Below are 20,296 nucleotides of genomic sequence, written 5' to 3'. Positions count from 1 at the left end.
TATACGGACCCTTTCTTTTATATTGCAAATCTGAGTCTTTTTGGAAAAAGAAAAACAAAACTAATATATAAATGCCCCAAAAAGGAAAAAAATGATATAAGGGTTGTGGTAAAGTAGTATGTACTTCTTTATTCTTAGCACAGGTCTCGGGTTTGAGTCCAGCATAATAGAGTCGCCCTTGTGAGGAAGCACTTTATCCCAAATATGAATTCGGATTTAATCTTGTCTTAATGCGGGTACAGTACACCTGATTGGAGACAAAGAAAATATGAGTTTAGTCCCCAAGAAGGGACCTTCCATAGAGAATTGAAAATAATCTGGAAGTCTGTTGCAATATTCAAAGGGACGTTCAATATTGGAAAAATAATATTATATAACCGATGTAAAAATAATAGTCCGAAAAATATAAAAAAATTATATATATTTTGCATAGGACAGTGTGTGTTGATGAATTCAATCAAACCAAAGATACCTTAGTTTTAATGAGCCAATTTTTTGTCCCATCCAAATTCATGGCTCAAGTTGTGTTTATGGAAAAAATGTAGAAATGACATCAGGTAGTCACTATAAAGGGCTGCTATTTAGGAATTAGCTAGTGCGTCCTGAATTTTAATTTTCTAGTTCAATTTTTTAGGATAAAAATATTCCGAATTATCCTGAAGTTAAGATTTAGTTTACAAATTCAAGACAAAATAAGTACCGACTAATCTCTAAATAGCATCCTGAGAATAGTTATCTGCTCACTTGCCCCTAAAAACGGACACTTGCATTGCACTGAAGAATGAAACATTAATGGATGACCACCAAAGATTGTGGTGAGAAGATAAGTACTTGTTCATTCTTAACAAGATGTCTCGAGCTCGAACCCTAGGTATGAAGTCGTCTTTGGTATGAAGCATTTTACCCCTGAATATGGGGTCATCTTTGATACGGAGCATTTTACTCCCATGTATAGAGTAGCCTTTATAGGAAGCTTCCCCAACCCTAAAGTGGAACTTTCTGACGTGAATCTGAGTAAGTCAAACTCCAAAACGGATAGCAAACATCAAGTGAAAAAACAAAACAATAATTATATATTAACGAAGGCACCAAAATATTGAATTCTTTGTGCCCTGCACATTTAAGCAGGTACCTGAACATAGTTGAAATGAATACATAGAATTCATATAACCGACTTCAACTTATTTGGAACTGAAGTGTAATTAATTAAATCGCAGCTGTTTAAACATAAAGCATGCCATAAACCTTTCAAAAGCTCCTAACTCATCAGAAAAAGTAAAAAAATATATATATTAACAAACAAGATAGAAGAAAAATAACCAAAATTATTTTGAATCAACCCTCAAGTTAGCTCACCAGATATCAAAGGACTAAACAATAAACCGATATCATTTGTGTTCGAAATAGGATACCGCCTAGGTAGTTTCTTTTCTCCGCTTCTGCTGTTATATCTTCGGCTTTTTTCATAGTAGCTGTTTGTTTGGCTTCGTGGCCTTACCATCCGTTCGACGCCTCCACAGAAAGATTGGTTACTTTCTTAGTATTATTATTTTTTGATTGGTTATTCAACTTTGTTTGTACAAGATTGAATTGCAGATTTCATTTCCTCTTTACCCAATAGTGTTTCTACTATCACCTGCACAAAACAATGCACATATATCACCATTGAGTACTACCATAAAAAGAGTTACCTATGCACATATTTTCAAATAAATGGTAGCAATAAAGTTACAAGTCGGAAAACAAGGTGATAAGGTCCAAGAAATCGTAAGATTAAGATTTGTGAAGCATTTCACCAGTTCCAACAACAACAAACAACCCAGTGAAATCCCACAAGTGGCGTCTGGGGAGGGTAGTTTGTACGCAGACCTTACCCCTACCCTGGGGAGGTAGAGAAGTTGTTTCCAGAAGACTCCAAGTGGGGTCTGGGAGAGTCGTGTGTACGCAGACCTTATCCCTACCCTGGGAGGTAGACAGACTATTTCCGAAAAACTCCACAAGTGGGGTCTAGGGAAGGTAGTGTGTATGCAGACTTTACCCCTAACTTGGAGAGGTAGAGAGGTTGTTTCCGAAAAACCCTCGGCTCGAGAGGAAGAATAGAGACTAGCAAATATCGACAACAAAGGCCAGAAAAATGATACCAACAGTATATATATCGTAAAAATAGATGGAAGAAAGCAATAGCAATAACAATAGCGATAGCGATAGCAATAACAACAAACAGTAACAACGACAAGGTACTAGAAAACCGAAGCGGAAGATAGTACGAAAACAGCCACAATACTAGCATTCTAAACACAACGACATTTCACCAGTTCTGAACATTAAAAAAGGAAGTCCAAGCAACACTTGATTGATATGAACAGGAGAATTAAACATCTTGATCATGACAGCTTTCAAAACTGCAACTTTACCTTTCTTTTGCAGGAAGAAAACAATTTGATAAACAATTTTATGATCTAACGTTGGGGCAAATTAAGTAGGACTTTGAAAGTTCACCTCTTGTACCCTATTTCCCGACCGAGCAAGTAACTTGTATTGATTTTCAAACATGGATGCCATATATACCTGATAGCAGATCGATGATTAGAAGCTCCCGAAAACAATAAAGAATGGTTTAGTTCTACTGTGTATGCCTTATGTAAGGTGTTACCTGAAATGTTGGAGCCAAACCAGGGCTCAAGAAGTACCGTCCTTTTGACACAGAGGAAATACCCTCAAACTGCTGTAATTCTTTGATAAGTGATTCCACGTCCGGCCACTGGCGAACATCACATTAAAATTCTACTATCAGATATAGACAAATGCAAAGGCATATTGCAATTCGCAATCAGATTCAGTAATGATTTCTTCTTCTTTTTTCTGAAGAGTATCATCTATACTATGATGAATTATGTATGCACTTCATTGCTCGAGATGATAACAAGTGTCCCTTTATCTGAAAACGAGGACAACCATGGCGTATTGATCTAAGGTGTCTTTAGTAAATTGAATGAAGTTGCAAAAGGAATAAAACTGCTCAATTGTAAGGCTAACAACATAAACCTCGGTATCTTGCTCTGCTGCTTGGAGTTTTCCATTCAAATTATCATGATCACCAACTACAGCCTCTAATGCCTCCATCATCGGATCTGGCTGCAAAAAGTACATTTAAACGCATCGGTAAATATCAACCTTAACTAACAATATCAAGAAAACCCCCTTAATAATATCACAAAAACAGATAGATTACCGTTATTTCCTTCAACGATAAAAAGATGCGCTCAAGTGAAAAGTCTAACTGGTGAACTTTTGCCTCCACAATCTACAGAAGAGAAAAAAAATTCCACAGTAAAAGTAAGATATTTCTAAAACTATTAGCTCTTAAATTATCATAGAACATATTATGCGCTTAACCTGCAATACATTCACATGCACAACATAATTCACGAACTAAGCCAGCATCACTCTTTCACAACTCAAATCACTATACTTATCTATATTCATCAGATAAATTTCTTTGTTCATTTCACCTTTACAAGAAAAGGTATGAATTACAAATTTGTAACGTTATTCTTCGAGAAACAACTACCTGACCAATTTTAAAGTACGACGCAGGGTCTAAAGTGGCGTCCCATGAAACTTCTGTCTGGTGAATTAGAGCAGGTACTCCTTCAACCTATATTAAAATATTGCAAATTTAAGATGTAATCAATAGTTAACTGGAGTGACTGCCAAGTGTCATGTGTCTCCCATAAGAAGATCATGCTACATCATTGATATACCTCAACAAATATTCCGAAGTAGGTAATTTTTTGTATGCAACATTTTACCACGTCCCCGACTTGAAGTTTAGCCTGCAATGCAAATAACACAAGCTTGGTGACTTCGTTGAGGGAGCAAGATCCAGAATAACTAACACTGAGGAGACTAGCATACAGTTATTTCCAAAATACATAGGTAATTTTACCTACATTGTGCTTCTTTCCAAACCCAACCAACTAGAACAACTGAGGATCACCCTTTTTTTCTTCCTTTTTTTTTGTGGGAGAAGGCGACAAGTATTTTTTGTGTGTGTGTGTGTGGGGGGGGGGGGGGGGGGGGGGGGGTTGTCAATAAAGGGCAGCCCGATACACGAAGCATTCCGCGTTCACACAAGGTTCGAGGAAGGGCCCGCACCCCAAGAGGGTAACCCTAATGCAAGCACTAGTGGTTGATTCCACAGCTCAAACCTGTGACCTATAAGCCACATGGAGACAACTTTACCGTTGCTCCTAGGCTGTCCTCAACGACTAACTTTATTGAAAGTATGCCTGTCCATTTTCTCAATATCTCTTCGGAACAATATATAACAAGGAGAAAGAAGTCAGGTTGGGTCTCCTCCTGAAGTCGGTCACAATATTCAAGACCAGTTTAACATAGGAAAACTAATACCAATACTATGGAAGCTCAGAAATTTGAGAGATAGCCAGCTGGATAAAGAAAAAAATTTGCAAGCTTTAAACAAGGGTAAAGTTGTTACCATAAGGCTCCTCTTCTTCTCGACCAATTCCTCCTTTTCTTTCGCCTTTATCGAGAATATTAGCCTTCTCGAATTTCTGTCAGCCAACACCACACTTACTCTGACTCTCTACATGGCAGAGATCACAAATTATGGTCTTACTCGGAGTACTAAGATTGAGACTGGAATAACGAAGCCCTCCTCACCTGGCCAACAAATGATGATAAGAACTTGAGTTTCTCTTGATCGTAAATCCTGAGAAGATCTTCCAGTTTCATGTCTGACGAGATCTCCTCTTCTTCGACATTTTGAGCAATTTGTGAATCTACTCCGGCCTCAGGAGAAGCTGCCTTACCAAAACCATCATAGCCTCCAATGATCCCCAGACCTTGCTTGTACAGGGATGGATTTACGCCTTTTTGCCTTAACCAAGATTCAAAAGCTAAGAATTTCCACCTGGCTGCTAGATTGCGGTATGGCAAAAATCCTATCAAGGAACCAAAAGATACCTGTAAAAAGACGTAGTGAGTTTCCATAAGAAAAAAAAAAGTTGAGAGTAGATGCGCATAAGTTGAGAGTTTCCATAAGTAGACTTACAACAAAGCCTCTGGTGCTACAACTAACTAGTTCCACTTCCTCTCTTCCTCCACTCTTAACAAGCTCTTCAGCTCTTACCCAGTCATTATCCTCGTGTTCCTACAAGATTGCAGCACTCAGTTTTCATCAATACAGTTATTTCTTCCTAGTTAAGGAACTGATGCAGAAAGAAGGAAAACATTAATCTACCTTAATGGGTGATTTCGTCAGGAAGTTGTCAATCTCTGAAGCATTTCCATAGCCCTCAGATTTGACAGGACGCATGGTGTCTTGACTAACGCTTGATGTTGCCTTTTTAGGTTGGTCTAATCTATCGAAGCACAAAGTATTAATCAAGCAAATCTAAACAGCAAAGTATTTAAGGGTAATGTCCAAAAATCAAAAGTACCTTTTGGGTTTTCCAAGAAGTGCAGCATCCAAAGATTCCATGGGTTTGTTGGAGTCGGAACTTCTCTCGGCAGGCCATGTATCAGTCTGCTGGGATCCTTGAAAAGCAGTCAAATAGATTGACTAAGATGCTAAATTACCACTTCAGATGAGTATCTGTCAAGAAAAGAATCCTGTTACCTGTCTCAGAGCCTTGCTCGTCAAGAGGTTTGCTTATGCTACTTTGTAACGGTTGGTCAAGTTTATTCTCTGCCACACTTGTATGCTCAGAAGAAACGTTAGCAGCATTCAACGTATTTTCATCCAAAACACCTGTACGCTGATCCTCGGAAGATCCTTGATTTTGATCTATCTTCAGATTCAAATTACTCACCTCTGGCTTATTCAGAAGCAAGCTGTTTTTGGATTCATTAGTTGATGCATAAACCTTCAGACTAGAATCTGCAGTGTCGTTGCTAGCTACAGGTAAAATATCGCTTGATTGTCCATTATCTTCACTATTGTCAGAGTTGATACTCATCGGCTCCGGCTTCTTCAACAATGTAGCATCACTAAACTTATCACTTGATTGTCCATTGTTTTCACTGCTGTCAGAGTTGATCCTCATTGGCTCCGGCTTCTTCAGCAATGTAACATCACTAAACTTCTCAGGTTTCCGTTCTTTGCCCATTTTCAGTGTCAAGTTTGGCCTAATTTTGAAATTTGATGATTCATCCTCCTCAGAATACAAAGATGGTTTCCGCAATATAACATTTGGAACACTACTTTTCCTACTTACTGCAGGTACTGAAATTGGTTGGCTTTGTTTATTATCACCCTCAGTCTCTAGCGGTTTCCGCAACATAACATTCGGAACACTACTTCTCCTACTTACAGCAGGCCTTGAAATCGGTTGGCTTTGTTTATCACCTTCAGTCTTTGGCGGTTTATCATCAACCTCGAACTTAACTCCCTTCTTCGGCACAGGACGAACCAAATTTAATCCATTTGATGAATTGAGAGAATTCTTTTCCTGGGACGCGTCAAATGGAACCTCCACAATTTCACCAGATGTTTTACCCTTCTTCTTTCCAAATGACTCTTCAATTTCAAGATAAGATGCATCTGGGTTTGTCTTCCTACTTATTATCTATGAAATCAAGAATCGCTATCAGAAAAGAAAGATACATACAGCATCAAAAAGCTTTGCAAGGTCAATACTAAGTAACTCACAATATATTAGCAGATATCAATTTATAATCTATAATTGTACAATTCCAGATACAGGATTAGTTCTCTTTTCCTATAGTAATCCACATTCTGTTGGTAACCAAACAAAGTTTAAAAATTTAGAGGGGATAAAACACTCCATTTTCACCCGATGCAGAAAAGTAACATAATTCCTCAAGTTTGAAATGCATTGATTCAAAAAGTCTCTTAACTATATATACTATCAACTACTTCTTTATCCTAAACTAGTTTTTGGGTCGGCTACATGAATCCTACAACTCAAATCTGAATTGTATTGATTCGACAAGTCTCTAAGCTATCTATACTATCAACTACGTCTCAATTTTAGACGCACGATTAGTTATCCTTTCCTCTAGAACCCTCATTTTGTTGGTAAAAAAAGCAAAGTTCAAAACTTTAGAGGGGATAAAACGCTCCATTCTCAGCACACAAGTAGAAAAAGTCTCTCGGCTCCTCACATTTAAATTAAACAATTCAAAAAGTCTCTTAACTATATATACTATCAACTACATCTCAATCCTAAACTAGTTAATTGGGTCGGCTATATGAATCCTACATTCTCCCCCTCCGTTTCAGTTTATGTGACACTATATCCTTATCAATCCGTTCCAAAAAGAATGACACAATATTACCACAATCTATCTTAAACTTCTCATATTATCTTTAATGACAAGCTTTTGTAGCAACACAAATGATATGGAATGTTTAAGACCACACATTTCAACAGTTTTATAGTCACACAACTATTATAGCACGTTTATGACCACAAACATAAAATCTTCATTTTTAACTTAAACTTCGTGTCCAGCCGTATAGGTTCACATAATTTGAAACGGATGGAGTATGTCTCAATACAAAACTAGCTTTTCGGCTGGCTATACGAATCTCATATACCTATTTTCTTAACTAAACAAAGGAAATTTCAAAAACCAATAAAGAACATAAAAGGGGCAGCCCGGTGTACTAAGCTCCCGCTATGCGCGGGGTTCAGGGAAGGGCCGGACCATAAGGGTCTATTATACGCAGTCTTACCCTGCATTTCTGCAGGAGACTGTTTCCATGGCGTGAACCCACGACCTCATGGTCACATGGCAACAACTTTACTCGTTACTCCAAGGTTCCCCTTCAATAAAGAACATAATTTGCTGAAATGAACAAGGAAAAAGGTAGACCACCTTAGCTATGGTCAATTTTGGGTCTTCACCAATCAATCTACCAAACTTGAGCTCCATTTGGTCCCACTGGTCAAGCTTATTATTACTCCTATCATCTTTAGAAGCAGCAAAAACAACAACTTTCTTGCTCTTTCTGCCATAAAAATCAGTTCTTGACAAAACCCCACTTGTTATTGAGCTGCAATTATCATATTTATCAGCAAAAGTAGTAACTTTCTTGGATTTTTTGGGTAAAAAATGAGTTCTTGATAAGAACCCATTTGTTAGGGAGCTTGAATTATCATGTTTAAAAGGAGAAACAGTAACTTTATTGGATTTTCTGGGAATAAAAAGGGATTTTGAGATTCTTGAATTGTGTAAAGATGAAACTGACAAGAAGGGGTTGGGCATTAAGGTTTTGTCAAAGGTAAGGTTGTTCATTCTTGGAAAAAAATCAAAGTAAATTTCATCAGATATTATTGACTAATATTAAAGATGTTTAAAGGAACGAGAGATTGTGAGCCTTGTGAAAGTGTAAGCAGTAGAGAGTGAGAATTTGCCTTTGGTTTATCCTCTCTGAAGTATTTTTGTTTGAGACGGTGAGAGAGCTGGAATTCGTGGTGTTGGCGTAAGGGGTGTCACGTGATTGGCACGTGAATTCTTTTTTTTTTTTTTAGTTTTATATGCTAAAACACTCGAGGATCCTTGCACAAATAACCGGCCGGCCGTATTCGCTATCTTTTTTTTTTAGCAATATACAAAGATTATACATTAATTATATATAATTAAAATATATGATACATAAGTTATGCATATATTATATATTCTATTTTTAGTTTAAGCGGTTGGGTGGTCGGCTATTTGATAAACTTGGTAACAAATTGGGTTTCATAGCCACTATAGTTTAGAGCCTAATAACTATAGTATGCCTAATTATCATTCGTAACTACTATTCAATTGTTATTAATTTGTATCAATTATATGTATTTGTGCAATGTATACAAAAGATACAACATTTATCAACGATATATTGTGATGACCCAAAGGGTCATCTTTTATTTTAGAATCCGAATCCGGGTTTTGAGGCCTTGAAAACCCCATTTTCCTTCTCCTCGATTTGCGTGCGCAATCCAGGCGCGTTTCCGGAAAGTTTTTGTGTGAAATTTAAGAAAAATATTGAAATTTGCCTTTAAAATTAATTAAAGTTGACTTCGGTCAACAGTTTTAGCAAACAGACCTGGACCCATGATTTGACGGTCTCGTAGGGTCTGTAGTAGAATATGGGACTTGGGCGTATGCCCGACATCGAATTCTGAGGTCCCTAGCCCGAAAAATGAATTTTTGAAGAAAATTGTGTGCTGGAAAATATAAAGATTTTTTGGAATAGTGTGTAATCTCGTTGGTGTTGGGCCCGTATTTTGGTTCCGGAGCCCAGTACAGGTTTAATATAGTATTTAATTCGTATTTGTGAAATTTGGTGAAAAACGGAAGAGATTTGATATAGTTTGGACCCTTGGTTGAGAAAATAGAAATTTTGAACTATCTTGAGAATTTCATGAGTTTTGGTGTTAAATTCGTTGATTAAGATGTTATTTTAGTGAGTTGATCGCACGAGCAAATCCGTATGATATTTCTAGACTTGTGTGCATGTTTGGTTGGAGTCCCGAGGGCTCGGGTGAGTCTTGGATAGGCCACGGGGTGTTTTGGAGTTAGGAGAAATATTGTTGGTATGCTTCAGCTGTTGCAGGCCTCTAATCTCGCAATTGCGAGATCAGGCTTCACAATTGCGAGCTTTACATGCTTGGCAATTGCGATCCTTTCATCGCAAATGCGATCAAAAGGCTGGGCCAACAGAGTTCACAAATGCGAATAAACCTTTGCAAATGCGAAGGGAGTCTGGGAGGGGAACTGATCGCAAAAACGACCATTTGATCACAATTGCGAGGTCTGTAATCGCAAATGCAACACTTTCCTCGCATTTGCAAAGGCAGCGGGAATTGTGAAGGCTTTGCAATTGCGATAGCCCTTTCGCAATTGCGCGCTTTGCATTTGCGAAGCTCTGGTCCCAATTGCGACATCTGCAGCTGAGTAAAAGGATCTTGGATGGGATTTTTCATTCATTCTTCAAATTTTCAAAACCTAAACTCCAAGAGGCGATTTTCCTAGAGCAAGTTCTTCTCCAAATCATAGGTAAATGATTCTTAACTTACTTCTTCCAATCTATTTTATCTTTTTACAAGATTTCATCCTAGAATCTCGAGTTTTTCATGGGAAATTGGGTGATTATGTAATTTCAAAATTTGGGGATTTAGACCTCAAATTGAGGTCGGATTTCAAAACCAATTACATATTTGGGCTCGTGGGTGAATGGATAATCGGGTTTTGGTCCGAACTTCGAGTTTTGACCAAGCGGACCCGAGATCGGTTTTTGACTTTTTGGGGGAAATATTGGAAAATCTATAATTAAGCATGTGAATTGAGTTCTTTCGCATTTATTGATGTTATTAAGTTAATTATGACTAGATACAAGCGGGTTGGAAGTGGAATCGAGAGATAAAGCGGTAATTGAGGCTTGATTTTTGGCCGTGGAATCGAGGTAAGTGTTTGGTCTAACCTTAGCTTGAGGGAATATGTGTTGTTGTCTTATTTGCTACGTGTTTAGTTGTTTAGTACGACGTATAGGTGTGGTAACGAGTATCTATACGTTGTTGTTGGGTCATAGCATGCAAATGAGTCTTATACTTGTGACCATTGTGTCTCTTATCACATGTTGTTCATGCTTAAGCTGGTTATTCTTCATGTTGAACAAATTTTAGTTATATTTTCTTGTTATTGGGTAATTGTTGAGTATTGACTCAAGTTGAGACTTACATTGTGAATTTAACTATTGAAACGAGATTGATTATACCGATTCCCTTGCCGGGATGTTATTGTTTCTATTTTTTTGGGTGAGGAAGAGTGTAAAGCACGAAGGGTGATGTCGTGCACGATATTGTGAGTGAGTGTTAATGCACGAAGGGTGATGTCGTGCCATATTATGTGAGTGTTAATGCATGAAGGGTGATGTCGTGCCATGATTATGAGAGTTAATGCACGAAGAATGATGCCGTGTCGTTTCTGTTGTTTCTTATGGTGAGGATGAGAGTAAAAGCACGAAGGGTGATGCCGTGCACGTGTTATTATATCATTATTTCTTTTGGTTCAACTATGGTGTTTACTATGCTTCTTCATTGAATTATTGTCAGAATCTGTTATTCCCCGCAGCATGTTCTCCTTCCCGTCTCTATCGGTTAAATTTATGTTATTATTGTTTCTCGTATATGATTTAACTGCAAATTTTTATATTGTTGTCGTGTCCTAGTCTCGTCACTACTTCGTCGAGGTTAGGCTCGACACTTACCAGTACATGGGGTCGGCTATACTGATGTTTCACTCTGCACTTTCTGTGCAGATCCAGATATCGATCCGAGCTGACTCTGAGTTCGTAGCTGGCTATTGTGCAGGAGACCCGAGGTAGATCTGCCAACGTCCGCAGATTCCTAGAGCCCCCTCCTACATATACTCATTTACTGTTTCATTTAGTTCACAAACAGTTGTACTTCTTCATTTCAGCCAAATACTTGTAGTTAATCTTAGTAGTTCGTGAATTGTGACTCCATACCCCGGGTAGCTAGACATATAGATTTCACACGCGCAATATTATTATGCAAGTTTCGTTTCTGACATTAATTATCATGTGTTGAGTTGTAGTGGTTTATAAGTTATTTATAAGAATTTTATGTTGCAAACCTCTAATGTTGGCTTGCCTAGCAAGTGCAGGTCGTGACATATATAGGGATGTATATAAAAGATACAACATGTATCGATCATATTTGTTCCTTCAACGAATACAACTAAGCGAAATATAGAAATATGGAAAAATAAAATGCTTTTATTGAGAGTCCACCTCAAGACCTTCTTTGACTAAGTGAGCACTCTAACCAACTGAGCTATAGAGCTTGTTGCTCTTTTGTTTTAGTTCCAAATAATTATTCTTTTATTTCATGAATTTGCTATAAAATTCAAATATAACTATATACAAATAGTAAATTTACTGAAAGTATAGCTACGAATGATAAATATAATATAAATGCTTGATGTATCGCGTAATTTTTCCTATCAAGAATAATGGCTTAATAGGCTTTACAAAATTGCAAATGAAGAAACAACTAAGAAAACCACTAATTTATATTCTGCATGTTTTCCTCAAGATGATTAGTCTCATTATATAGCAATATTAAATATTCATTACAACTAATCTTGAATCTCTCATATTTATTAACTAGACGTATTAGGTACGAGCTTTCTAAAAATTGAGAGTCTTCTAATATGAAACTCCTTATACACTTAGTGGGCCTACCCTAAGTAAATTTAGATTATCGGTTAACAACAATAATATATTTAGTATAATTTTAATAGTGGAGTGTGGGGAGATAGTTGTATGCTGACCTTGCTCTTACTTTGCATAAATAGAGAGACGGTTTTCAATAGATAAGGTTTTGAACCGATTCAGACACTAAATTATGCCTTTATCGGTTAGTTAAACAAAAATAGGTAAGACAAATAATGGATTTCCTATTAAAGCAAAACTGAGAAAAAACATACAAATATATATGGTGCCTTAATAGGCTTTACAAAATTGCAATTTTAGAGGGAAAAAAAATTTAGAGATAGCCTGATTTATAATTGCTAACTGAAAATTAGTCGCAGTTTTAAAAGTAATTAAAATTTAGCCACCTTTTTTATGTAAAAATAAAATCTAAATAAAATCACCCTTAAAACCAAAAAAAAAAAATCCAACTTATGCTGGAATTCGAATTTTTTACATATGAGATTCCAGCATAACATGCTGAATTTTATAATATGCTGGAGTTCCAACACAATATGCTAGAAGTTTATATGCAGGAGCTCCATAATCCAACATATTATGCTGGAACTTTTCGTGTTTCATCTAGGGTATTTTGTCAGGATTTTATCTCCACATAAAATAATGGTTATTTCTCAATGACTTTGCAAATGTTGACTATTTTTCAATTATCCGTTCGAAAACTAGCTAGCACATGCTATTATCAGAATTTTAGATTATCAAATAATATTTATTTTTTAATTACCAGTCCGAAAACTGACTAGCCCATGCTATTATCAGAATTTTATATTACCGAATGATTAAGCACAAAAAAAGTAAGACAAATAATGGATTTCTTATTAAAGCAAAACTGAGAAAAAGCATACAAATATATATGGTGCCTTAATAGGCTTTACAAAATTGCAAACAAAGGAAAAAAATAATAAGAAAACCAATATAATATTCTCCTCAAGATGATTAGTCTCATTGGCAATAATTAATAACACTATAATTTCATAATTATGACTAATCTTGAGTCTCTTCTGCAGCCTGTGGTTCATCAGTAGTAGTATTAGAGCTTTCTTGTTCATCATTTGATCCACTATTTTTTTTGTTTGTAGTTGTTGTAAGATGGTTATAGGAACCCTTTTCTTTGAATAATTGAGAGAAATGAGGTTTGCAATAGAGAAGTCCATCTAATGCTGCATATGATGAAGTTGTAAGTTTGCATCCACCATGTGCACACTTGAAGCAAGATTGGTGGTAAAATTCTCCATCTACTGTCACCTGTTTTTTCAATAATATATTATATATATTTTGATTAAAATCTTTAGAGTATTTGAATTAAATGTTAAAGTTGAAAAAAAAATACTCTTGTGAAAGTGAAATGTTAAAACTCTATCTTTTTCACTTTTATTTAATTAAGAATAATTATTCCTAAAGGGAAGCCTCGGAATTCACTTTTAGTAATCGGAGGCGGGTCAAAGGCTGGTGCCACCTAAATGTAGGTAGGCGGCCGATGTGTGGCGTTTGGAGTTCTCATTCGTACACCTGTCCTCGATGGAATAATGAGTGATTTGTTCCCTTGCGGATTGTGGCCTTACCACTCGGTCCCCGATGGCCAGCAGGGGATTCCATATAGCAGCTCAGTAACGATAAAGTTACTTCCATATGACTTATGGGTTCGAGCAATGGGAGCAACTACTAATTAATGCTTGTATTAGAATAGACTATCTACATCACAGCTTTGGGGTGCGACCCTTCCTGGAACCCTAAGTGAATCGCGGGATTCTTTGTACAACGGATTACCATTAAAAATAATTATTCCATGAAGGACTAACACACAAAGAAGAAAGAAGGCTCTTTCTCTTTTTTTGGTTGGTATAATTGACTATCTGGTATTCAGAATTTACTGGCCCAACTTATCCAGATTTATGCCGTGTAAGGCCCATTTAAGGGTAAAACGCTTTCTACCAGAGGTTTTTTCATTCCGAGGTTCGAACCCTAGACTTCTAATTAAGAATAGAGGTGTCCAATCCATCTCACCACACCTCTTGACGGTGGAAGAAACTTAATTAATTTTATAACAATTAGTACACCAAAATCCCTTACCTTTTCCAATGGGTACACAGTTTTCTTGCATGCAGCACATTTTTCCTGAGTGCCGGAAAATAGAGAGGACAATTTGCTAGGGCTTCTGTTCTGTAATCACAACAATATATAAAGGTGAAACTCATACATTCTTAATATATATAAAATTAGTATAACAAATTCCATTTAACGAATATCAGTAATTACATGTCAATATTATTTACTTTTTTATTTTACAAAAAAGATCACTTCTTCTGCCTCAATTTATGTAGCACTTTGCACTTCTCGAGAGTATTATTAAAGTTAAATTGGATTAAATCAACTTGATTTTTAAAATTAAAATTAAAATTTTCAAAAACTATACAAAAAATACATAAATTGGAATTATTCTCACGTCCACAACAACAATAATATACCAAGTATATTCCCACTGTATGGTCTTGGGAGGGAAATTCGTAAGCAAACCTTATCCCTACTTTGTGGAGGTAGAAAAACTATTTTCGATAAACTCTCGACATAAGAATGAAATTATTCTCATGTCAATATGAAAATTATATTTTAAAATATTGATCAAAGTTAACATAATTTAAATCTTGAGAAGCGAAAAATATCTCTTAAATTGAGATAGAAGGAATAATTATTAAATTAGGCATATATAAGATACATACCAGGTCATTGTTCCTCCCAACTGCACATTGATATAAAAAAACAAATAATTAGTTAAGGAAAATAATAAAAAATATAAAAATGTTAAAAGATTTAGAAAAACTAACGTGATGTGGACTTAAAAGAAGCACTTCCTTTCTCCTTGAGAAGCTGTTCAAAATGTGGCTTGCAAAATAAAGCTCCATCTAGGCTAGAGTAGTTGCTCAACTATAATTCAAAGGTAAATCACCAAAAAATAAATTAGAAGCTTCAAAATTGATGATCTTCCACATAGAAAAATATTTTATTTTCTTTTTACCTTTTTTATTTTATTTTATTTTATTTATTTATTCGATATTAACTCAGCTTGTGTGTGGTTGCTCACATTGCCGGTTGTAGGTAGGGTTGCGAGAGGCAAGATTAGAAATTAAGGGATCCAAAATATGTTTAAGAAATGTCACATCTAAGAGTCGATCTATGACTTAAAAATATTTTTTAATCCCTTTACAATTACGCTAGAAGGTTATATTTCTTATACATAAAAGAAATTTAACCTATACACATTGTAATTTTCTGGCAAAAAAGTTAAATTGACCATCATTCGAGGAATCTTCAAAACACATAACTGTTGTATCTATTCATTAAAGAACCTTTACACTAATAGCAAGCTAGATTCACTATTTGCTTTTCTAGCCGGTATATATAGATTATATAGTGATTAATATATCTATATAATACATAGTATACATGGATTATACGTATATAGTATATATCCGCCGATAATTTTTAATTTAAGCGATTGATTGAGCAACTATTTGGGTTAATTCTTTGTTTTGGATTAATTTGATATTACAACAAAATGGACAACCTGGTGCACAAGATATACCGCGTTCACATAAGGTCCAGATAGGGGAAAAGCTACATTTTGGTAAGAGTAGTCAATCGACTACCCTTTATCGAGAAATTGTACTGTGTATAAAGATAAAATATTAGGTTTTAGAGGTACATAAAATATATTGAACACCCTTTGTCAGGAATTTTTTTTTTTTATACTTTTTTTCAAGTTTGAACACCCTTGAGAAAATTTCAGGCTTCGCCACTGGGTCCGGGGAAGGGTCACACCTCAAGGGGTGTGATGTAGACAGCCTACCCTAATGCAAGCATTAGCGGCTGCTTCCACAACTCGAACCCATGACCTGTAGACATAGACAATTTTACCATTGCTCTAAGACTCCCCGTCAAATTAATTTGATATTAACAACAACATTTCCCAATAAAAATTCATGAAATATTGAAGAAATGAAAGAATTGTAAAATCTTACAGCAAGTCTTCCATTGCAATGGCTACATCTGAAACAAGTATTATGATAATTAACACCACTTGCAGAGATCACTTCTGCAGCATACACAGCTTTATCACATGCCTTGCATTTTGTTTGAGTTCCAGAAAAAGACATGATTTTATTTTGATTTTTTAAGTTTGTTTTATTATTTGGGAATTGAGATTTGAGATCATTTACATATGAATATTCTCAGACCCCCAAAGTTATAATGGAATAAAAGCTCATGAATATTTAACTCAATGAACAATTAGTTGATTTATTGTTCTTTTTAGTGGCTAAGAACCAATTATATAAATGAATGGATTAGCTAAAATTTGCCTAAGATTAAGGACATGCAAAAGGTTGTTAATTCAGTTGGGAGCTTGAAGGTGAAAATGAAAATAAAAATAAAAATTAAATTTTAATTAGTATATGTGATAGAGAAACTTTTAAAAAATTAGTTAACTCATTTGGGAGTCATGTCTCATGCAATAGGTATCGGTTCAATTCTGACTGTATTCGTATGATAAAAAAATAAAAATAAAAACCAACAGACATGCACATTTATGTGTTATACTAAGTGGCGTTTAGACATAAGAATTGTGAAATTTCATAAAAAAAGTGAAAATGGTTGTCACGACCCAAACTAATGGGCCGTGACGGGCATCTGGTACCTTACTCAACTGAGTACCAACATAACGCATTTTTCATATCATTCTATTATAGGTAAATGAACCGGAATAAAGCATGAGGAAATACGAACTTATACATATGAAGCACGGGCCTATAAGTCCGGCATGATTCTTTCTATACTCGAAACATAGGCCGACAAGGCCATACAAGTATCCGTATACATGACATCTGTCTACAAGCCTCTAAGAACACATAATATAATAAAGGTCGGGACAGAATCCCGCCATACCAATCAATACATGTACTAATCATACTGGCCAAAGAAGCAACTCCGGAGCAAATGGAGCGCATCAACACCTTCCGCTGAGCTGACAGCCTACTTGGAGTACTCTCGACCTGTTTATGAGGACCTGCGGGCATGAAACGCAGCATCCCCAAGAAAAAGGGACGTCGGTACAAATAATGTACCGAGTATGTAAGGAATGAAAATTAGTAACTAGTAGACATGAGAGAAACATGGAGTAAAAGACTCAACATGTATATCTGAATAACTTTGTGAATCGTGTAAATGTCATACCATGCAGAGGTATATGTGTTCATAACATCATCAAGCCTCTGAGGGCATCCCATCATATCATCTTGGCCACTGTGGGCAAATCATCAACGTATACCAGCTGATCAGGTGGTGGTGCGTATATAATGCCATAACCTTTTCCCATATCCCATATACATATAATATATACATATATACGCGTATATAACGTCATATGGTCATGGGTCAATGTACGTGAATACAATGCATGAAAAGTACGTCAATAAAATCTCTTGGTGTATCATAAGACCATTATGCCTTTGAATAATATCATGAAGTAAACTTTTTCAACTTACGTATTTTTCTGAGACCCATGAACAGATGATAGAACAATATGACACATGGGGAATCAAGAACATAAGCATCTTTAGCATTTCTATGAATAGAGTCATTTATGGAAGTTGTGCATTTGCACGTTTCGTTTGCATCATATGGATCATGCCAAAAGAAAAAAGGGATAACCTTAACATACTTGAGCTAGTTCTCTTAAGAAAGATTGCACCGTACTCGCTTAGAATTTCAAAATCTCATACTGCTTTGAATTGATGAAGATCTTCATTGCTTATGAGATAGTTAATGAGTGATCAAAGAAAGCTACAAATACCAGATCCAAATCGATCTCTTAAACACACTTGAACGGCTATAACCCTTAATTTTAGAAAAGATCTAGTGGATAAGGTGGAGAAATTAGAAATAGTATAAAATGAAAGAAAAATGGTCTATATGTGTACAACTAGTGGAGGAGTAGCCCGGGCTTTGCCCCGGTCCAACGTGGATAAAGCTATTTTTGTTATGAATAGAATTCTATTTAGAATGAATGTCTATCTTGTAGAGAATGTTACTTCGTGATTAAGTCATTTTTCCCTATAAATAGAGGGATCTTACCCCATTGTAAATCATCCCAAAATTCAATAAGAATTTCCTTTCTCTCTTTCTCTGCAATATTGTTCTTCTACTTTTATTGTTTTATTACACGTTATCAGCACGAGACTCTACCGTCTCAAGAAGCTCTTTGAGAAGATTAAGGTATAACTTTTCTCCTCTTTTTAATTATGACTGACATTATGAAAAGAAAGTTCGTTGCCCTTGAAATTTCGGCAAGAACTATATGACATGGGTGTTGGATGCTGAAATTCATTTAGATGCAATGGGTCTTGGAGACGCCATTAAAGATAAAACTAAAGTATCCACCCAATACTGTGCTAAAGCCTTGATTTTCTTGCGCCATCACCGTGATGAAGGGTTGAAAATAGAATATCTCACAGTCAAAGATCCACTTATTTTGTGGAATGGCTTAAAAGAAAGATATGACAACTTAAAGTTGGTCACTCTTCCACAAGCACGATATGATTGGGCTCATATGAGGCTCCAAGACTTTAAGTCTGTTTCTAAATATAATTCTGCGATGTTCAGAATTACTTCTAAATTGAAACTCTGTGGAGATACTATCACTGATTATGATATGCTTGAAAAAACGTTTACAACGTTTCATGCCTCCAATATGGTCCTGCAACAGCAGTACAGAGAGAAAGGTTTCAAGAAGTACTCTGAGCTGATTTCTCTTCTCTTTGTGGCTGAGCGAAACAATGACTTGCTCATGAGAAATCACAAAAATCGACCCACTGGGTCTACACCATTGTCTGAAGTGGATGAGGTGTATTCTCATTATGCTACGCGTGGAAAAGGCTGTGGCCCTATTCGTGGTCGTTTTCATGGTCGTGGACAAGGAAGAAATTTTCTTGGTGTTAATCACCCTCCAAAGAAAAATAACCACCAAAAGTGGAAAGGAAAAGATGAGAAGCCAAAGGAAAATGGTTCAGAAACTGAATATTATCGTTGCGATGGAAAAGAGCATTGGACAAATATTTGTCGTGTACCAAAATATTTGGTTGAGCTTTATCAAGCATCTCTAAAGAATAAAGGTCATGAAGCCAATTTTGTTTCTGACAATGATTTTGACATCACCCACTTGGATGTGGCAGACTTCTTTGAGCACCCTGACGGGAAAATAAACCATTTGATCGATGATGATCTGCGGTTAAAGATGATTGAGTAATTTTATTTTTTATTTTTACATATTCGTAGTAGCTAATAAACATCATGTAATCACAGTTCTTTATATAAGTAGTAGTAATTAGTACTATTTATTTTATAGGATAATGTTAGTTCATTTTGATTAAATATAGTTATAGTATTCGTTTTAAACAATGTTTCAGTTTGCTTAGTTTTTTCAAGAATTAACATATTCTTTACTAAATTAAGGTTGTGATGTGAAAAGAATATTTAGTTACTTGAGTTGAAAACAAAAGGATTAACTTTGAAAGATTTCACGTAATTAGAGAATGACGTAAAATTAATGCGAGCATATTTGCAAGTGAATCACGTTATCACGTTGTATTGGGAAAAATTGAGTTTACATATTAAAGTAGAATAAAGATGATGTGTCAGGACACGTAGACTAGTCAAAGAGTTACAGCTGGCAAAGAGACAGGAGTTGCAACAGATACGAGCAAAGACAAAGAAAGAGGCACGGGCAGATATTCAAAGGACTCGGCGCCCGTACCTATTTAAGTCATTTAGGTCCAGGAATCAAGGGGAATGAATCTGACAATATATAAGAGTACAGATACAGTATTTAATGAGCATTAAATACTGAATACGTTAGAGAATCTATATTAAATACAAAAATTGTGTAACGTAGCATTCAATGTCTTTAATTACTCATAATAGCCTAATTATGACAAGGGCAAAACACATATCTCCCAAATAGCTATAAAAAGG

At 35.8% G+C, this 20,296-nt stretch overlaps 3 protein-coding genes across 3 annotated transcripts; 1 reads left to right on the top strand and 2 right to left on the bottom strand.

Moving 5' to 3' along the window:
• Positions 1-1,184: 1,184 nt before the first annotated feature.
• LOC107823804 (uncharacterized) lies at positions 1,185-8,533 on the bottom strand. Its single transcript, XM_016650514.2, has 14 exons — positions 7,870-8,533; positions 5,645-6,593; positions 5,466-5,562; positions 5,267-5,387; positions 5,078-5,176; positions 4,687-4,989; positions 4,502-4,609; positions 3,765-3,836; positions 3,572-3,658; positions 3,233-3,304; positions 3,046-3,135; positions 2,654-2,761; positions 2,500-2,568; positions 1,185-1,636 (listed from the first exon to the last, which is right to left on the bottom strand). The coding sequence occupies exons 1-14, from the start codon at positions 8,287-8,289 to the stop codon at positions 1,562-1,564; spliced, it is 2,670 nt and encodes an 889-aa protein (XP_016506000.1). The 5' UTR covers positions 8,290-8,533; the 3' UTR covers positions 1,185-1,561.
• A 4,536-nt stretch (positions 8,534-13,069) lies between these two features.
• Positions 13,070-16,514, bottom strand: LOC107823806 (LIM domain-containing protein WLIM2b-like). The gene is made up of 5 exons (XM_016650516.2): positions 16,291-16,514; positions 15,097-15,196; positions 14,992-15,011; positions 14,345-14,434; positions 13,070-13,519 (listed from the first exon to the last, which is right to left on the bottom strand). Exons 1-5 carry the CDS (start codon positions 16,423-16,425, stop codon positions 13,259-13,261), a joined length of 606 nt encoding a protein of 201 aa, XP_016506002.1. The 5' UTR covers positions 16,426-16,514; the 3' UTR covers positions 13,070-13,258.
• Positions 16,515-19,016: 2,502 nt separating this feature from the next.
• LOC142181312 (uncharacterized) lies at positions 19,017-19,571 on the top strand. The gene is made up of 2 exons (XM_075254332.1): positions 19,017-19,257; positions 19,366-19,571. The coding sequence occupies exons 1-2, from the start codon at positions 19,017-19,019 to the stop codon at positions 19,569-19,571; spliced, it is 447 nt and encodes a 148-aa protein (XP_075110433.1).
• The last annotated feature ends 725 nt before the right edge of the window (positions 19,572-20,296 follow it).

This window comes from Nicotiana tabacum, chromosome 5 (genome assembly GCF_000715075.1).
Source record: "Nicotiana tabacum cultivar K326 chromosome 5, ASM71507v2, whole genome shotgun sequence".
Taxonomy (NCBI): domain Eukaryota; kingdom Viridiplantae; phylum Streptophyta; class Magnoliopsida; order Solanales; family Solanaceae; genus Nicotiana; species Nicotiana tabacum.
The sequence above is the reverse complement of the archived record's forward strand: the minus strand, read 5'-3'. Positions and strand labels throughout refer to the sequence as shown.

Bases quoted from the DNA above. Each gene is read 5' to 3' on its own strand.
- LOC142181312 (XM_075254332.1), top strand. From the start codon at position 19,017: ATGGTCCTGCAACAGCAGTACAGAGAGAAAGGTTTCAAGAAGTACTCT. The intron at 19,258-19,365 runs GTGTTAATCACC...GCGATGGAAAAG, and splicing joins ACAAGGAAGAAATTTTCTTG to AGCATTGGACAAATATTTGT.
- LOC107823806 (XM_016650516.2), bottom strand. From the start codon at position 16,425: ATGTCTTTTTCTGGAACTCAAACAAAATGCAAGGCATGTGATAAAGCT. The intron at 15,197-16,290 runs GTAAGATTTTAC...TTTGAATTATAG, and splicing joins ATTGCAATGGAAGACTTGCT to TTGAGCAACTACTCTAGCCT. The intron at 14,435-14,991 runs GTATGTATCTTA...TTGTGATTACAG, and splicing joins TTGGGAGGAACAATGACCTG to AACAGAAGCCCTAGCAAATT.
- LOC107823804 (XM_016650514.2), bottom strand. From the start codon at position 8,289: ATGAACAACCTTACCTTTGACAAAACCTTAATGCCCAACCCCTTCTTG. The intron at 5,388-5,465 runs GTACTTTTGATT...GTGCTTCGATAG, and splicing joins CTTCTTGGAAAACCCAAAAG to ATTAGACCAACCTAAAAAGG. The intron at 4,990-5,077 runs GTAAGTCTACTT...GTCTTTTTACAG, and splicing joins GTAGCACCAGAGGCTTTGTT to GTATCTTTTGGTTCCTTGAT.